General features: G+C 53.0%; 2 protein-coding genes across 5 annotated transcripts in view; both read right to left on the reverse strand.

Annotated features, from left to right (window-relative positions):
• GJC1 (gap junction protein gamma 1) overlaps positions 1-334 on the reverse strand; it is a 14,735-nt gene extending 14,401 nt beyond the window's left edge. The window contains exon 1 of the mRNA XM_021377722.1: positions 290-334. The gene's annotated coding sequence lies outside the window, so the exon portion shown is untranslated. The remainder of the gene's footprint in view (positions 1-289) is intronic.
• On the reverse strand, positions 1,688-19,215 carry EFTUD2 (elongation factor Tu GTP binding domain containing 2). 4 transcript variants are annotated; one of them, XM_021377729.1, is made up of 28 exons: positions 19,139-19,215; positions 18,705-18,851; positions 18,293-18,458; positions 18,047-18,125; positions 16,756-16,831; positions 16,422-16,487; positions 16,176-16,211; positions 13,898-13,988; positions 13,526-13,608; positions 12,903-13,069; positions 12,186-12,310; positions 10,499-10,562; positions 10,036-10,126; positions 9,509-9,644; positions 9,095-9,222; positions 8,394-8,587; positions 8,012-8,123; positions 6,980-7,120; positions 6,682-6,783; positions 6,361-6,443; positions 5,267-5,353; positions 4,881-5,007; positions 4,366-4,453; positions 4,050-4,168; positions 3,470-3,564; positions 3,052-3,205; positions 2,338-2,445; positions 2,143-2,238 (listed from the first exon to the last, which is right to left on the reverse strand). In XM_021377729.1, exons 2-28 carry the CDS (start codon positions 18,807-18,809, stop codon positions 2,143-2,145), a joined length of 2,919 nt encoding a protein of 972 aa, XP_021233404.1. In that variant the 5' UTR covers positions 18,810-18,851; positions 19,139-19,215. The 4 variants fall into 4 exon arrangements, with proteins under 4 accessions (XP_021233401.1, XP_021233404.1, XP_021233403.1 ...); XM_021377728.1 differs by having other exon boundaries at positions 18,705-18,810; positions 19,139-19,209; XM_021377730.1 differs by lacking the exon at positions 19,139-19,215 and adding an exon at positions 19,048-19,132 and having other exon boundaries at positions 18,705-18,810.

The following is a 19,215-nucleotide window of genomic DNA, read 5'->3' on the forward strand; positions in this document are numbered from 1 at the left end:
GCACCGCACCGCGGCCTTCAGCGCCCGACGGGGCCGCGGACGGGACGGGTTCCGCGTGGGGTGCGGGCGGGGGGCGGCCCCGCGCTGACAGAGCGGCTCGGGCCGCGTGGAAGGACGGAATCCCGCACCGCGGGGGCGGGGCCGGCACGGCCCCACAGGGCCCAGCGGGGGCTTTGCCTCGTCCCTCAGCCCCACGCTGCCCCGCGCCGCCCCTCGCAGCCCCTCACCGCCCCCCTCCGACCCACACGGTCCCTCGCAGCCCCGCACGGCCCCGCAGCCCCCTCCTCACCCCTCATGGCCGCCGTGCCCTCAGCGCGGCCCGGGCGGGGGGCGCGGGGCGGCGCATGCGCACAGCGCCCCCCAAACCCACCCCAGCGGGCGGAGGGGAGGCCGCGCCACCACGGAACCGCGGGGAGCGGAGCGGCACGGGGACACGGGGACACGGGATGGGGACAGTGGGGCAGGGCCATGGGGGACGGGGGGAATGGGATGAAGGGGACAGGGAGCAGAGATTTGGGGGCAGGGAGACCGGGAATGCGGTGGGGACGGGAACACAGGGAGCGGGATGGGGACAGCGACACTGGGAACGGGGACAAGGGGACAAGGACACTGGGAATGGGATGAGGGATGGGGACACAGGGACACTGGGAACAGAGATGAGGACAGGTTGGAGGCAGGGACACGGGATAGGATGGGGACAGGGGAACTGGGAACAGAGATATGGGGACAGGCTGAGGACAAGGACACTGGGAATGAGATGGGGACAGGGACAGTGGGAACAGGGACGGGGGGTGCAGGATGGTGATGGCAGCACTGAGAACAGGGACACGGGGGTGGGATGGGGCTCACCCCATTGTTCAGCACCTCAGGACCCCACTGGGGCCGTGAGCAGAGCGGGATTGGTGCCCCATGTGGGGGCTGGGACAAGGTGGCTCTCCCAGCTGATGGTCAGACTGCCCCACTGTGTGCCCCACGGCCCTACTGCCCCACTGCTGAGCCCCGATGATCTCATGCCCCACGAGGAGCCCCGCTCCTGGCACCCCATGCCGCCCTGCCTCAGTTTACCGCTGCACCACCCCGTGGCCGGGCAGACGGGGGGGGAATTCCAGCCCCCCCCCCGTCCCACGCATGTTCCCCATTCCCATGGAACCACCGTATCCACGGAAAATTCCCACCCCAGGCGCGGGGCCGCCTGCTGCAGGTCAGCGTTTTCCAGCCGCGATCCCGCTGGGAGCATCCCGCGTGAGAACCGAACGCTTCCCACGCTGCCGGCCCCATCCCACAGCCCCTGGGGGGGCAGAGAAATGGGGTGATGCTGAGCGGGGGGGTCTGCCCATAGGGAACAGCACAGCCCCCCAGAGCCGGCACCCGGCCCTACAGAGTGCAGGGCTGGGGGCAGCGCCGTGCTGGAGGGATGATGGATGTCCCTGTCCCCCCCCCCAGCCTTCCCGGGACAAAGGACTTGCTGTGATGGGGCTGAGGCTTCTAGGGCCCCTGAAAACAGCAGCAGGCCACAGCCTAGTGAGAAAGGAAGAAAAGCTTAGTGCAGAAGAGAACAGTCCTGCAGGACTTGTCCTGGCTGTGGGGGGGGACACGGTGACAGAGACAGAAAGCAGCGCTGGGGTGGGGGCAAGCAGGGTGCTGCCCTGCTCTCCCTTCTGCAGAAAGGATCAGACTGAGCTCGGGGTGGAAGTTTGTAATCAAAGTTTACCGGGGTTCCAAAAACATGTACAAAGAAAGGGTAAAATCCAGACTCGCCCCTTTTCCTGGGGAGGTTGGTAGGAACAGCCCCCAGCCCCAGCACTCCGCCTGCCCCAAACGAAGGCAGAGCACCCCCGGGCAGCGTTACCAAAAGCAGGGAGCTGACCCAGCAACCTCACACCCCAAGAGTCTGAACATTCTACTCAAGCCGATGTGTTGCAGCCAGGACCACATCTGTGTGCCTGCAGAGAGCGTAGCTGAAGGGAAAACCTCGCTGCACGCTGAGCTCTGATCACACACAAAGCATCGGTGCCCTGGGCTGCGCTGTGCACGGGACAGGCGCTGAGCACGCCGTTTCTCCAGCCCCACACGAGCGAGCTGAGGGGCCCCGAGGGGTGGGGAAGGACTCAGCTCAGCCCTCGCGGCGCAGCAACGATGCGTTCACATGGGGTAGTTGAGAACGACGTCTTGCTTGGCCAGCTCCAGCAACATGGGGTCGTCGAAGAACTTGCTGATGCTCACGTCCTCACTCAAGCCCTGCGGAGTAACCCAAATCCGTGTTATTCCTCTGCACGCCAGCGCCCATACAGCCGTCCCAGCAGAGATCCCGTGCACCCCGGTGTCCTGCAGACGTACCTTCCTGCGCCGGGTCTTGATCATGAACTCCCTGGCCAGATGCGGGGCTGGCTGAGGCTCCAGGGGGCGGATGACGATGCTTTTGTCCAAGGGGTCACCGGGCACAATCTGCAACAAAGCCATGGCTGAGAGCAACGCTGGGAGCTCCAGGAGAGCCTGAACTGCAAGGGGAAGCGCGCCCGGGCCCCGCAGACACCCCCAGATGTGACACCTCCGGGTGTCACAAAGCCCCAACGTGGCATCTGTTCTCCTGGCAGGGAGAAACGGTCACCTCGCCACCTGTGATCACTCCTGTGGGAAGTCGCTAATAGAGTGTGGCTAAAAACCTTTCTCTGAGAGCCAAAGCCGCGGGATGGTGATCACAGCAGACCAGCAAGTCCAAGCCCTGCGCTCCATGAGCAGCAGAGCTCAGTGCACCCAAACAGCGCCCGGCGCAGCGCGCCTGCTGCTCAGGCACTGGAGGACCCTCATGCTCAGTGAGCAGCAGCATTCAGTTTCTTCATTTCTCCTGCTAGGGGGAATGCTGGGTAATACAAAACAAAGCCTCTGGCTTCTGGCAGAGGCTTCACAGCTGGTGCACAAAGCCTCCACCGGCTCCAGATGCCCGCACTGGAGGTGCTCTGAGGATGTTCGGGCTGCTCTGTGTAAGCTGCGGCACTGAGCACAGCCTGCTGCCTGATCTGCCGTCCCCTCCTTCCCAGCACAAGGGCTCACCTGCCAGTGGTGGAAGACAGACAGTGAGAACGCCTGTCCCTGCGTGTGGGTCCTCAGGTCTGTCTCGAAGCCGAAGGAATCGATGGCGGGGATGAAGGCTTTGATGGTGTACAGAGGGGAGCCCGGGATCGGAGCGTCTTGCGTCACATGGCCTCTGCCAAAAAGAGAAAAGATTCGTTTTCCTACGTGTCCCCTTTTATTTCTCCTCTCTGACACCCCAGAAGAACCAGGCACAAAGCAAAGTGCTGCCCGTGGTGCTGGGCATCCCCTCCCCACACAGCACAGGGCACAGATTTCACCCTGTCCCCTCACTTCCAGATCAGCGCTCGGGCTGTAGAGGTCTCTGCAACCCGGATCCCAGGTGAGCAGCTGCTGCTTTGCACTGCTCAGGTGACAGCAGCCGACCAGAGCAGCTCACCTGCGCCGCGCCAGCACGGTGTACACGGCAGACACGCAGTCAGCTGGGGCCTGCACCTCCACGAAGTAGTAGGGCTCCATCAGGCGAGGGGTGGCCTGGGGAAAGAAAGGGACACAGCGGCTGAGCCTGCAGCACAGCCAACGTGCTGCAGCACACAAAGGATCAGAAGCTGTCAAACTGCTCAAACACGGCGCCCGAGTGGGGATGAGAGGGTTCCTGCTGTCCCGTGCGTGCCCAAACAAACCCGCAGCAAACAGGAGCTCTGCGCTTTTCTCCTCCTGCCCACGTTGATGTGTTCCCTCTCTCACATTCCCACCTTCCCCAGCAAGTCTGACACTTGCACAGCGGGAGACAGAGTGGATGCAGGCAGGTTTCCAGCCAGGCTGGAACGTGACCACTTGTAAAACCTGCGTGCCAGCCTGAAAGGGCACGGGAAACATTCATGAGGCAGTTTAAACCACCGTCCTTGTGGCAGATCCTGCAGCACATGTACAGCCTGCACTCACTGGAGCCTCTGAGCCATCACACGAGCCAGCGCTGCACGAGGCTCAGTTTTTGCCATGCACAGCGCAGTGCTCACCATCAGGAAAGCTGAGTACACCACTCTCCGCGCCGTCGGGATGATCTGTCCTCCACCCCGGTGCAAGGGCTCCTGAGCAATCACTGCGTCCAGAATCTTAAACTTCACATTGCGGATCACTGAGGAAGGGAAGAAACAACAGCAAGTGACCTCAGGGGACGTCCTTTGCCATACCAGCACCAGCCAAGCATCCCCAGAGACTCTGGGCACAGGGAGCCCAGAAGAGATCGAGCCACCAGAGAAAGTTCAGCCATCCGCTTACAGATGGTAGAATTCATTGATTTATCAGCCCCACTTCTACACAGGTTCTACTTACATTCATCACAGAGAGGCCCTTCCCTGGTCCCCCACTGAAATCCCTGCACAATGCTGTCCTTCACGGAGCCCAGCAGCGCCTTGTCCACCTACAGACAGACAGACCAGACATTCCTCACAAGGCAGGAACAGACAGACCCCAGTGTTTAAAAGTTGGTTACTGGACGAGCAGCCATGTCTTCCTGCACCCCCTCCACAGCTCAGAATCATCATCTTCAGAGTTTGACATCTATAGTCATAAAATAAAGAGTCCTCATTTTGGTAATCCTTTAAGACAGGTCATTTAGTTGCCAGTTTTGAGGATGCTGGCCCAAAGAGCAGACTGAAAAACAGCAAGCAGTTCACTAGCTACAGCACGAGCATGGTGGAAGAAGCCCAGCACATCTGAGATGCGACAAACCAACAAGCACTCCAGCAGTGTTAGGACCCTGCTGCAGGTCCTGGAATGAACTGCCACCTCTGAACAGCAGAGCACAAAAGTTTTACTGAAATATAACCTCAGTGCCTGTTTCTCACCTCTGAGGGCAGCGTATCATCTACCAGGATGTTTGGGCCAGTGGCATCCGGCCCAAAGGCCCAGATGGAACGGGCAGCCAGCAAATCCCAGTCATACTTGGTCTGGAAGAATTCACCCAGCTTCTTCCTGATAGAAGAGAAGAAAGTTTAGGAAGCCAATGTCTGACCTGCACTTATAACATGCTTATAAACATAAAACGGTCTCAGCTTTTTACACGGAGCAAACTGTTTGCTGGGGTAGGATGCTTGTGGACTCGTTGGTAGCAATGGTGCACCCAGGATCCCTGCCTGGGAGCTGCTGACTGATACTTGCAGATTACAGCGTTCCCTACTTTCCCAATTATTGCCATCTACAAGGATTCTTGCTCTCCCCAAGTTGGTTGTACCTGTTCCACGTTATTTGGACCACTTCATTTTCAATGTCCTCCGCGAGTCCCTTCTCCAGAGGCTCGGCAATCATCGTGATCTTGTTCCTGAGAAGAGAGACAGTTGCAATTAGTCCGCAGAATGATGGAAATGGGAGTAATTGGCAGGACCTCGGGGACTGCGCAACGCAGCCAGAGATGAAGCCATCCATGTCTTTCAGCGTTACTGTTGTGCTTGTAAAGACAGCCCACGCTGCTAGCAACTGCTCTCCGAAGTCTGCTCATCTCTAGCAGCAGATTGCTAAGGGACAGGAGTGCCCCATCCCTCCCTGCCAGATGTCCAGAGCTCATAAGGCTGCAGAAGGAAGCGTCAGACACAAGGGATGTTGCCTTGGAGAACCCCACTCACGTGCCCTGGAGGACATCACTCCACATACTCTGCACCTCAAAGATGGTCCAAAGAGTGGAACCTGCCAGTTCCCAAAAACAAGACTTCTAGCCACGGTATATCAGTAAAAAAGAAGGCAAGAAGAACCAGAAAGCACAGTGGAATACAGGAAAACTATCTTCAGTGCAAGGCAGATCACGATTTCCATGAAAATTCAGGCATTAAAACATCCTGCACTTTCATTCTGGTTATTCAGCCTATGTTCCGTGCCAGGCCTCCCTCTTTCAAACATGCACATCTCATAATACCTTGCTGGAGCATGAAGACAAGACCGGGTTGTAAGGCACCAGAAAGGAGCACATTAATTTTAAGAATGGATGAGAAAAGACCAAACTTTTCACAAAGTTTGGGGAGTTACTGAAGGCAGTAATGGGCTCTTTGGCACCTGCTCTGTGAACCTAATACAACTCCCAGTCATGGGAACAACAGAGAACTGCTGAGAGGGTGTGAAACTCAGTGAAGGGAAAGGAGGATGTGGATCTCTCTTTATTCCCTCCATTCTGAGAGCTCATACAGAGCACAGAAACATCCATGGGACTCAAGTGTGTTACTGGGGAGTTCAGCAGATGGAAGGCTGCCACTTGTCTGGGACCCCAGCCCCCCCCAGAGAACCCCTCCACCTGCCTGTCCCCAGTGACCGCTCCCCAGGGGTGCCCTGGGCTCTTACTTCTTATTGGGAGTCTCAGCAAAGCACTTCAGAGAGGACGTTTCCACCACAGTCTCGCAGAACGTCACAACTGGGTCGGCGACCTGGAGTAACAGCAACAGGTTTGTAGAGGGGTTTGTATTATCTAGGCTGCCACAGAAGCCCCTCTACCACTTGCAAGCTGCCACAGGGGCACTTACTGCAACAACCTCACCACGCTGGGGAGGAACCAGAGGCAGACAGTCACCCTGTCCATTGTGCAAAGTTCATTTTCCCATCCTTTTGAGTTTGGGGGGACAAAGCCCTATCCCAGCTGGGAAAATCCCCCTCTCATTTCCTCACCTTGATATCAATCTCAGAATACATCTTCCGCAGATCGTGCATCACACAATCCAGATAGAGCTCCCCCGTCCCCAGGATCACGTGTTCTCCAGACTCTTCCACCTGAAAAACAAGATAAGGGTTCAGCTCACAGCATTATTGCTCACAGGCCCTTACATAAACACCAGGATTTATCAGCATTAAAAAGCCCAGAACAAACAAAACATCCTACAGTTAAACTGACTTGTTTTTAAGATCAGCCTACGAGGTATCCCACAGCAAAAGCTGAGAACAGTCAACACATGAACACCAGAAATACCTTTGTAGTAAGCGATGGGTAGCTCTTGTTGACTTTGCGGAGACCATCCAACATTTTGGGGAGCTCGGAGGGGTTGACTGGCTCTACGGCTATTTTGATGACAGACGTAGTGTTGAACTTCAAAGGACGGAAGATCTGAGCCTGAAATCAGGTAAGGACAAAGAGCTTTGCATCATTAGATGGACACTGGGGTCTGACAGAGCGTTCGAGCTGTTCTCCTTCCATTGGTGGCTCTTGTGCCCTGGGCCTTGGCAGGCAAAGTTTATTTAACCTCACCACCAGAGCTTTTAAGATACACTCCAACACCTTGAGTCCCTGCAAGGCTGTGCCATAGAATCATAGAATGGCCTGGGTTGAAAAGGACCTCAAAGATCATCCAGTGTCAACCTCCCTGCTGTGGGCAGGGTCGCCAACCACCAGACCAGGCTGCCCAGAGCCACGTCCAGCCTGGCCTTGAATGCCTCCAGGGACGGGGCATCCACAACCTCCTTGGGCAACCTGTTCCAGTGCCTCACCACCCTCGGAGTGAAAAAGTTCCTCCTCATATCCAACCTACATCTCCCCTGTCTCAGTTTAAAACCATTCCCCCTTGTCCTGCCATTATCCACCCTCGTGAACAATCATTCCCCCTCCTGTTTATACGCTCCCTTCAAGTACTGGAAGGCCACAGTGAGGTCTCCCCGGAGCCTTCTCCAAGCTCAACAAGCCCAGTTCCCTCAACCTTTCCTCATAGCAGAGGAGCTCCATCCTCTGCTCATCTTGGTGGCCTCCTCTGAACTCATTCCAAGAGCTCTGTGTCTTTCTTGTACGGGGGCCCCCAGGCCTGGATGCAGCGCTGCAGATGGGGCCTCACAAGAGCCGAGTAGAGGGGGACCACCACCTCCCTGCCCCTGCTGACCTCTCCTCTTTTAATGCAGCCCAGAACACAGTTGGCGTTCCGGGCTGCCAGCGCACACTGCTGGCTCATGTCCAGCTTCTCGTCCACCAGGACCCCCAAGTCCTTCTCTGCAGGGCTCCTCTCAAGAGCAGTACCTCCTCATTGCCTCGCGGCTCCGTGACAGTTGCAGTCTTCACAATGGGCTGGTCCACTCCTTCTATCAGCACCCAGTTGCCAGCAGGAACACGGTTAACCTCAATGTGATACCTAAAAGGTGGGGGAGGATGACAGAACCATAGAACGGTGTGAGTTGGAAAGGGTTTTTAAAGACCATTTGTTCATTCAGAAGCCAAGATCTCCCACCAGATCGGGGTGGTCAAGGTCCCATACAATCTGACTTTGACCACTTCCAGTGTGCACCCATGACCTCTCCAGGCAGCCTGTTCCAGCTTTGCACCATCCCCCTCCCTGTCCCTGACAGCAATGACTCCTAGTGACTTCTCTCACAAACAAACACATTGTCACAGTTTTCCCTACCTTGCAACTGAGATCCAGAGGCGTCCGACAGTGCAGATCTGGGAATCCTCCTCATCTTCCAAGGTGTAGTTCTCTCCCAGGACCTTCACAGGCTGCCCAGCATGGATGGTACCGCTGAGCACTCTGCCAAAGGCGTGGAACTGAACGCCATCGTCTGTGCTGTACATTTTTGTTGTGTGGCACATCAGCGGACCCTTCCCAAGAAAATGAAAGAAACTGTTTTCAATAGACAGCCAAAAAACTGACACAGACCTGGTAGAACCTAGAGATACAAATGGATTAAAGGGTTGGAACTTAGAAATACTTCTTTTGACTTGCTAATATACAGTTATTTTTATCAGTGTCACGCAGGCCAGTTTTCTCTGAGCTTGGAGAGTGAATAAAACTTCATGGAAAAGGGACAAAAGGCAGCAAAAGGACACAGAATCACCCTGCAGCGCCCACGTGCTCTCAAGTCCTAACCCAGACTCTTGTTCTGAACACTGTCAAACAGTTCTCTCTCCCAAGGGCTGCCCTGACAGGCACTAAAGTTTCTCAGAGTGAAGAGATTTGTTTCAGTATCGGATGAGAGGTTTCAGAGTGCTGCAAGTCAAATCTGCGCAGATGGCTGTCTAGGAGGCAGCTGCTCTGTCAAGGCAGCAAAAGGGGGGTATATCTGCCACATTTTGGATGCTCAGAACGCAAAGAAAGAGTTTCCTTACATCGGGGTCACATTCACTCATGGCCTCCCCAAGATCAGAGTCAACGCCACCGGTGTAGGTGTGTTCGATTTTCGTCTTGGCTCCCACCTTTGGGGAGGGAATGTGCTGCACACACATGTCCACAAAGCCTGGAAGAGTAATACATCATGAGAACATGATCAAGCAGGGTAGAAGAAAGAAATGTACTCCAATAAACACAACATAAATCCAAATGCAGTGCACCCACAGCAATGGGGAAGATGTGAGCAGCGTCTCAAGCTGTTCTTTGAGGAAACAGTTTGTATTTTATACATGGAAAAGCAAAGCTGAGAAGGGAATCTGTGCAAGCTGACAGTCCATGTCTGCATTACAGCCCTTAAACTCTGCCCATGTGAGGGTAAGTTATTGGGAACGCTGTGGCAGGGAAGGATTTACCTGTGAACTCCCCAAAGAACTTCTTGCAGACAAGCCGCAGGAGCGGCCGAATGTTCAATTTCAATTCCTCTTTGGTCAGGTGGATGCCAAGTTCATCCAGAGTCCGAGGCAGGGTCGTGTCCACATCCCCCACCACCTGCACGACGACAGGCACCATGGTCAGCTTTGCTGCAGGTGCCCAAGCCCCAGGCTCCCAGGTGCAGCTGAAGGCCCCGAATTTATTGCCAGGTATCACTCTCAGCTCCTTCCTTGCTCACACAGAGCTCACACAAAACAGGCTGAGTGGCTCGTTTCATCACTTGGCTGATATCACAGCACTTTACAAAGAGCAAAAGCAATTCTAACTGTACAGAGATAGGGCCATATCTGCAAGGAACAGCTATAAGGAGATGCCCATCACTTCCATGCATGCTGAAACCCAGAAATGTGTGAAGAGTCCCGCAGGCACCAGACACACCACCACCTAGTGCTCAGTCCTTGCAAGCTCACGTCTGGAGCTGCAGGAAGGAGAATGAACCACCACGAACCTGAGCCAAGATCTTGTACAGGGGCTCAAGAATGAACTCCACAAAGCTGCGCTGGGAGCTGCTGGTTGGGGCCTTCTTAGTGAACTTCCGCCTGTCGGGAGACAAAAAGAGAGCAGTGAGGAGCGAGCACCCTGCAAGCACCTAGCACCAACATACACACAGCCACTGCTCTTCCCAAGTTATCTTCTCCTCCCAGGCTCCCTGGGAAGCACTCATGGATAATGGAGCCACTCTTACTCCAAACAAAGGTCAGAAGAGCTCTCTGCTCCCATTTGGGATTCAGGAGAACATAGAATCACACCAAGCAGGAGGCCTGACCCAACCTTTCCCCCCTGTCACAGGATGATAGGACAGCTCAGGCTGGAAGGGACCTCAGGTGGTCATCTAGTCCACAGTTTACAGGGGAGGGAGAGGAAAAGAAAAAACAGCAATGAAGTAACAGATGTCTGAACAGGCCTCTTACGTTTTTGGGTTGAAGTAGATGTCACCCCAAAGCCGCTTTGCGAACTCCTGATAATTGATATCTCCTAAAGGGAAGAAGAAAACGACAAGAGACACTCAGTATTTCTCTCATCCTGGAGATCTGTTTTTTGCCCTTTAAAGCAACCCTGAGGTTTCGACGCAATGCTGGTGAGTGAACGCTTGGTACCCATTCAGAGTAACTGATCAAATCCTGACCTGCGGAGACTGGGCAGGGAAGTGGCCAGAAAACAGCCCTGAGAGGACCTCACCAGCAGCCCCAGGAGCGCTCTGGGCTTGCACATCTCCCTCTCAGGACCATTTCAGCTGCCCTGATCGCACACGAGGTCAGAGCTGAGAGGAGTCAGACTCTGCTCTGCAGGAACCCAGCCACATCTGCTTCATTTTTCCAACCGGTAACACCGCGACCTGACTGCGCAGTGCCAAGGTGCTGGGATGGCTGACACCCCGCAGGCTTCTCGCAGCATTTTCTGCCTTGCTGAACACCTCCAGGTTCTTGTTTCAGCTGAAGCATTAAGTGCATATCCAAGTACCCAAGTGCTGAAGGAATAGTACTTGGCTGTCATGGTGGATTTACAAATAATAAGACAGCGGTGATAATTTACAGCGGTTTCCAAACAAGCTTTTGCTGTGGGCAGATGTGCAAGCATAAGAAATTTCAGGGTGGCTGCAGTTCTGACAGTTAAACCACTATAACTCATGTTGCTGGAAGTGTGGAGGCTGCACACAGAGTCCCTGGTGACCACGGCCGGATGTTACTGACTGAAGTTACCATTCAGCTCATGGATGACATCTCTCACCGACTGTGCCGCACGCTTTCTCAGCCTCCAAAAGCAGGGGCACCATCCTGTGTTAATTCTGGGACGCCCAGGGAGCTCATTTATTTCTCCAAATGGATGAAGGCACACGACAGTCCTGAAACATCGGTCTTTGACCTCTACAACTTCGTCCTCCCTCAGGCCAACTTCTTTGCAAGAGCTGATCTACAACATCCTTCTTTCCTACAGATCACCCCAAATTCCCCACCGTGAAACTTCAAAACTTGGCTGGATCGCTGACTAATGCAAGCAAAAGGCCCACTTCTACAAGGGGCAGATTGCCTCGAGCGGGCACCTGGGGAACAGAAAATTAAATCAAAGGCAGAACAAGATGGTTTCTTAAAAAAGATCGAAGGGCAAAAGTGCAAAACCTTGTGGGCCGAGCTCGTGCCTGGCTGCAGCTGAACCTCAGACTCTGGAGATTCTGGGAAAAGGCAGGCAGAGCTTAACAGCTTCACTGCTGAGCTGTCCAGATACACAGAGGGCAAGGCAATGCCTGTCTTCAACTGCCATAGAACGAGTTGTTTTTTCTGATCAAGGGCATACATAAAACTCCTGACTCCAGATATATTTATCAGGAGAAGCTATTTACCTAAAAACAAGTTAGAAGTGTATTTTTGCTTTTTATCAGCATGGAAAGACTATTAATAAGTAGTCTGTAGTCTACGAGACTACAATAAAGTCACTGGGGGCTCAGATCTGCAGTACCTTCCCATTTCCCAAAGTTCAAGAGTGCATAAACTGGTTACATAGATACGCAGTGAAAGCTGAAGAAGAATAGCTTCGAAAGCCTCAACAAAAAGGTTAGGAAATGAGATGTTAAAGCATGCAAGGTTTCTGGATAATCCTCACCATATGTGTCTGCATAAATCTTTGCAAAAGATCCCAGCGTGAAGCAGATGCTGTACTGCGAGCTGGAGAAACACACGTTCCCCAGAAGGGGAGACAGAACGAGGTTCTCATCGGTGGAATACATGCTGAGAGGAGACAGGTTTTGGAGACAAGGGGAAAAAAAACAACCATAAATCAATGTTATGAACCAAGAAAGACACTTACATCTATTTCCCATACCAAACAGGAGGTGACAGGCAAGCAGTTTACACTGCCTGGATCATTAGGAGGTGGGTGGCCGGGGGGCCGCGGTGGTGTGGGGCACGATCAATGCTTGTGGGGCACAGGGATGGTGCGGGGGCACAGGGCTGGCCATGGCCCTGCTGCTGGCTTGGAGCTCATTAGAGAGGATTTGGGGACAGGAGAGAGCACGCGGTGCTGGGGCTGTGGGATGAGGTCAGAGCTGCTCCATGCCTCAGTTTCCCCTCCACAAGCGTGGAGGTGCACACTTGTGTGGGGATGCATGCGCACATGTGGGTGTGTGGGGGTGCATGTGCCTGTGTGCAGGGGTGAGCTCCCACGTGCACACAGGTGTGCGATGCCCATGTGCTCACCGAGGTGGGTGTGCGATCAATGGGCTGCGAAAGCTCCTGTGTGGGGCTTCCTCTGCTGCTGCCTACTGCCCTGGGGGCACCTATCCACCCACAAACCCATCCACCCACCCCCCCCGATCCGTACCTGATCAGACCATTAACCTCATCCACAATATGTCGGAGTTTGTAGTAAGCATCTGTAGGGGGCAACTTCAGCTCCAGGATCAGGCGGTCTATTTTGTTGATGCACACGGTCACTGCCAGCCGTTCCTGCACCGCGTGCTTGATCAGCCTCTCTGTGTTCAGCATCACCTACAGGGAAATGAGCACCAACACCTCTAGCAAAAGCCCTCCACAGAATGCTATGTAGGGCATGCCAGGCAGTGACCCTTACATACAGGGCTGCAGCCCGTAGGAAAGCCTCAGCTCAACCATCAGCGATCTTCCTGAAATTTAAAGTAGGTGCTAACCCAACCGAATTGCTTGAATCCTACCCCTTGGACAGCTCTGATATAAATAACCCGCTCAATTTTAAGTGTAGTGAAGATGGAGATGCAAACAAGTCAGATCATCAGCCTACAGGTCACACGCATCATGTCAGACCTGGAAACAGGAGCGGGAAGTCTGAGTCTCCGCTTTGGCCGTTTCTCAAAGTGCCCTCCAAAAGCCCTTCAGCGCTGCAAGTGGAGCCCATCCCCTTCAAGATAAAGCAGGATCAAGGCTCTGGTGTGAGCTCAAAATTAACCCCCAGGAGAAGCTGACACTCACCCCCTCGGCTGCATCAATGAAAAGCACAACGCCATCCGAAATACGAAGGCCAGCCGTCACCTCGTCAGAAAAATTGACGTGACCTTCAGAAAACAAACAAAAATGAAGGAGAAAGTGAGAATGAGAGTAATCTTCAACCTGAGGGCAGAGGGTTTGGGGCTGCCCCTTGGCTCCAGTCACTGGCACCCAGCAAGGCAGAACACAGATGCCTTCCCCCTGAAATCTGGTGTTTCTTGCAACACACGGATCTGCTCCTATCAACAGCACTACCCAGAGGACCAAAGAGAAGGGAACACGTGGTCACATATCTGCTTTACACATCGAGTTGCCTTCAGCTAAGTGCACCCCAAAGCGGGATTTGCAGGATTATACCTGGAGTGTCAATGATGTTGAAGAGAAAAGACTTTCCTTTGGTGTCTGGCAGAACAATGGTCACTGGTGTGCTCTTGATCCCTACTCCCCTCTGAAACACAGGAAAGCAGGATTACCAGTTAAAAGAAGGAAAAGAAAAATTCCCAGATAAAAGATGAACGAGAGGAACTCATCAGAAGGACTGAAGGAAGTGAACATCCCTCCAGTCCAACCTCCTGCACTCAGGGAGGGAGGAACAGCCTCAGATCACTGCACTGTGCAGCCCAGCTCCTCCTTCCCTACTGGTGTAGACTGGTAAGCTACCACTCTGGGGCCACAGAACCCATGTCTGATTACAGCTAAGGAAATACAAATGCCAGAGACAGAAGATGCATATTTTTCTGCGTTTTCACTCTTCTGCTATCAAGTTATGCCTCAGTATATAAGATTCAATCACACGGAGCGTAAAGCACGGCAGTAAGATGAAGAGAAAGAAAAGCTTCCCAGGATTGCTTTGGTCATGGCAGTACTTAGTGCGTGGGACTGGACAAAATACCCATCCGTGCCCAAACACATGGAATCAGAGCACCCGGCTACAATTTCCCATCACAGGAAGCCTAGGAGAAAGATGTGCATTTTAAATCACAGTTTTTCTCCTCATCCACCACTGCTACAAACCCCTTCCACCTCCTTCCCCTCGAAAAAAATAAAATGGTTTACATATTTCTGTTCATGAATGGTAAATCCTGCTTGACAAACCTGGTATCATTCTATGACGTGGTAAGCTGCTTAGCAGCTGAAGGTAAGGCTGTCGAGGTGGTCTGCATGCACTTAGTAAAGCCTTTGACACTGTCCCCTACAACATCCCCATGGAGAAGCTGGCTGCCCATGGTTTGGATGGGCACACGCTCTGCTGGGTGGAACACTGGCTGGATGGCTGGGCCCAAAGAGTTGTGGTCAATGGAGTTAAATCCAGCTGGCAGCCCAGTCACGAGCGGTGTCACCCAGGGCTTGGTGCTGAGGCCTCTTCTATTCAACATCTTTATCAATGATCTTGATGAGGGCATTGAGTGCACCCTCAGTAAGTTTGCAGACAACACCAAGTTGGGAGGGAGTGTTGATCTGCCAGAGGGTAGTAAGGCACTACAGAGGGACCTGGATAGACTGCATCAGCGGGCCAAGGAAAACTGTATGAGTTTCAATAGGGCCAAGTGTCAGATCCTGCACTTTGGTCACAACAACCCCAGGCAACCCTACAGGCTTGGGGAGGAGTGGCTGGAAAGCTGCCTGACGGAAAGGGACCTTGGTGTGCTGATGGATAGTTGGCTGAATATGAGCCAGCAGTGTGTCCGGGTGGCCAAGAAGGCCAATGGCATCCTGGCTTGGATCAGGAATGGGGTGGTGAGCAGGACTAGGGAAGTCATCCTGCCACTGTACTTGGCACTGGTGAGGCCCCACCTCAAGTACTGTGTTCAGTTTGGGGCACCTCAATACAGAAAGGACATTGAGGTGCTGGAGCAGGTCCAAAGAAGGGCAACAAGGCTGGGGAAGGGCTTGACAAATGTGCCCTATGAGGAGAGACTGAAGGAACTGGGGCTGTTTAGTGTGGGGAAGAGGAGGCTGAGGGGAGACCTCATTGCTCTCTTCAAATACCTAAAGGTGACTGCAGCAAGAGCAGGCTTGGTCTCTTCTCACTGGTGACAGGTGACACAACAAGGGGAAATGGCCTCAAGTGCCAGGGGAAGTTTAGGTTGGAGATCAGGAAAAACTACTTTACAGAAAGGGTTGTGAAGCACTGGAACAGGCTCCCCAGGGAGGTGGTTGAGTCACCATCCCTGAATGCGTTTAAAAACCGTTTGGATGTGGTGCTCGGGGACATGATTTAGTGGTGGGTTGTTCAAGTCAGGGTAGTATGGTTAGGTTGTGGTTGGACTTTATGATCTTGAAGGTCTTTTCCAACCTGAGTAATTCTATGATTCTATGTCATGATATTACTGCCACAGATTAATGGGCTACACACGTGTTGCAATAATACTGGTATACATTTTCAACATCACATAGGTGGATACATAAAATCAAATGTGGAGATGAGGGCTGCAGTAAATGGAAGGCAGTTGGACAAGGGATCTGGCAAAACAAGAGGAGCAGATCATTTTCTTGATAAAGAAAATAATCAAAATGTGGAAAGCACATACAGAGGACGAGACAAAAGAGGAAGAAGAAACTGTCCATAAGTAATTGTGAGAAAAGCATGAGGCAGCTGGGTGAAATCACTGTTTGTCCTACAAGGCTCACTTACCTCCTGCTCCGTGAACAATATATCAGTATAGCAAAGCTGCAAAGACAAAACAGGAGTCAGAATATCACGGTTTTGCATCGAACACTGTTTGAAGCATGACATGATAACTCTTTGCACACGGCTAGCGTGCTAAATGACAGAGCCAGAATTAGGACAGCACTCCGGCTTTCCAATCCTCAATTCTAATCACAAAACCACATTTTCCCCACACATTCCAAGGCAGGGATTCACCCAGAGCTCACTTACATCTTGGTCATAGCGCTTCCTGATTTCCGGGTGCGTCTGCTCTATCAGGCAGTCAACAAAACAAGTCTGAAAAACACCAGACCACAGGAAAAAAGATGCAACTATGTTCAAAGAGATAAACACCAGCACGATCCCACCCCTCCCACGCAGCGCAGAGAAAAGGGGGTACAGAAATACTTCCACATGACTGAAAGAAAAGCTACAAATAACTGCAGAGCAACAGGAGCAGGAGAGAACGCTGCTGCAGAGCTCAGGGGGTCAAAAGAGCAGCAGTCAAAGTAAGGAACAGAGAGATCATTACTGCTACCCAACGCACGTGGGATATTCACACTACCTTGCCGTGGTGAAGGTGCCCACACAGAGTCACATTCCGAATCAGCTCGGAGTTGTCCATCAGATCTGCCAGGAAGCTGGAGGGATGAAGCACAAAAGACTGTTGGAGGCTTCTGCTGTGTCTAAGAAAAGTAGGCGCCGCTTTCCACCCGAGGGCCCTCTGAATCCTCTCCAAACTTTCATGCCCTGCGGAGGAAGAATCCCACTCTGCAGATGGGGAGGACAAGAGAGTTGGAGTCCTGGACAGATGGCAGTGGGTGGGATGAGACGGAGCTGGTAAAACTGCAAGAGATTAAATACTCGGAACGTCTTTCTTCTCTTCTAGACAGTATTAGAGCAGCTCCGATGAGGAAATGCTTCCGCTCCAATGGTGGCAGGTAGTCAACTAAACCACAGAGGTGGATAACAACACCCCACACACTTTTAAAAGGTAGCCACGGGGTTCCGCAGACTATTAATTCTGACTTTCAGGTCTTAATTCTGATTTTCAGGTCTTTAAACACTGATGTTCCCAGGGACTCAAGGAAACAGCAATAGAATTTAAATCTTTTTTGAATCAGCAATGAGCTGAGGAGTGATGGGCTGGTCACTTCTGCAGAGATCCCGGCCAAAACGGAATTGAGATCCTAAATTAGCAGCTACTCTTCAAAATAACGGGAAGCTATCAAACAAGAATCAATTATTATGGATTTGCAGATAGTAAGTCCTGTCAAATAATCTCCTTCTTAAAAATACTTTAATTTTCACTTATGAAGCAGGCTTCTTAGCATACAACATTTTGATTAAGAGCTTAAAAAGCACAAAAAATCAATAAGAATGCAAATTAAAAGCTTGCTTATTGGTCTTAAACCAAGGCTAAATGTGAAATCAATACCAAGCTTGCAGATTTCTGGTTAAGTCCCACTGGGACTTCTGCGTGGCTCCGTCTTAACCATTTACATCAAGGAAGAACAGGAGTGAGAATTAATTACTGATGGAGTGAGCAGAGGACAAAGGGATCAGAAAAATGGTAGGAAATGCACTGCTGCCTACGAGGAAGGCAACATAGCTGTAAAATGGTTGGCCTTGTGTTTTCTTCTTCTTCTTTTTGGTTCAAACTCTGGGAACCAGCTGCATTTGCTTATATCGGTGTTGTTAATAAGAAACAAACCCAGTGCCCCCTGTAAGCTCCCACCTCCGTACAGCACAGCCCTCTGCCTCCCCACCTTGCCAGTAAGCCACGAAAAGCGAGGAAACTGCAGCACAGATGGCCTGATCCAAAGCACACGCTTCAAATTCTGCATTTTACTTACTCCATCTCGTAGACGGTGACCGGTAACGTCTGTTCCATCAAAGAGAACTTTTTGGTTTTCACAGGTTTAATAATAGGCTCTGAAAACAACAGAAAGGACAATAAATCACTGTTATTGGTGACCTGAACCCAGCACCTCCAAACATCGAATGGGGATTCTCTGCAGATAAGAAACACAGCTTTAAACTGACAGATTCCTTTATCTTTTTATAGGAGGATCAAACGAGATGAATTAAACACCACACACCAGTGAGAGGCTGCGTGTCCTCCTCCTGCACGATGGTCTCCACTTCGGGCCCGTAGACCTCCTCGGCAGTGGGGTAGTACTTCTTGTCCTCGTGCAGCACCACCTCCATCCCTGGGTGGTCCTCATCGTGGTCCCCCATTTCGTCGTCGTCGTCATCGTCCTCGAGCTGCAACCAACACTCACACTGAGCTTCTGCCAGCACCAAAGTGCTTCATAAACATTAACTGTGGCTGGAGGTAAAGGCCTGGCATCATACACCAGGAGAGGCAGGAAACTCTGACAGCAGAAAGGGCACCCTCGATCCTTCAGAGCTTTGCCTGCAATAGGAGCCAGGCACGGGGCAGGACACACTCAGTGCTTACTGTGCGTGGCTGCAACGCTCAGCACAGCCCCGCCACAGCCATGCACCCACCTCGTCCAGCTCCTTGGACTCCCGGCCCAGCTCGTCGTCCTCATCATCGGAGTCCAGCTCCGGCCCGATGTAGTTCCCAAACTCATCATACAGGTCAGTGTCCATGCTGGGGGTGAAGGGATTGGGTCAGAGCTGGGGGTAGGACCCCTGGCACCAGAACCCAGCCTCAGAACCTGACCAAGATCCAGATCCAGCCTCAGCCCCACAGCCCAAACCAGCCCCACGTCCAGAACCTGCCTCAGAGCCATACCCTGCCCCACATCCAGAACCTGCCCCCGCCCCTGGCCCAGGCCCCGTGTCCTAAGCCCCGGCCGCGGCCCAGGCCCCGACCCCGGCTCCAGACCTGGCTCTGGCCCTCGTTCCCAGTCCGTTGCCCCATGCCCCCGCCCCCCCCGGCGCCGCTCTCCCGCTCCGCACGCTCCCTCCCCGCTCACCCTCCACCGTTGGCGCCGCCGACAGCGCAGCGGAAGGCCCCGGGCTGCCCTCGGCGCCTGTCCCGCGTTGCGCGGCA

Source organism: Numida meleagris, chromosome 26 (assembly GCF_002078875.1).
Source record: "Numida meleagris isolate 19003 breed g44 Domestic line chromosome 26, NumMel1.0, whole genome shotgun sequence".
NCBI classification, from domain to species: domain Eukaryota; kingdom Metazoa; phylum Chordata; class Aves; order Galliformes; family Numididae; genus Numida; species Numida meleagris.

What these genes read in the sequence shown, in the direction of transcription:
- EFTUD2 (XM_021377726.1), bottom strand. Translation starts at nt 18,809, where the DNA reads ATGGACACTGACCTGTATGATGAGTTTGGGAACTACATCGGGCCGGAG. An exon ending in AGCCGCGAGGCAATGAGGAG is followed by an intron (nt 7,121 to 8,011) that starts GTACTGCTCTTG and finishes ACCTGATTTCAG; the next exon opens with GCTCAGATCTTCCGTCCTTT. An exon ending in ATGATACGCTGCCCTCAGAG is followed by an intron (nt 4,454 to 4,880) that starts GTGAGAAACAGG and finishes GTCTGTCTGTAG; the next exon opens with GTGGACAAGGCGCTGCTGGG.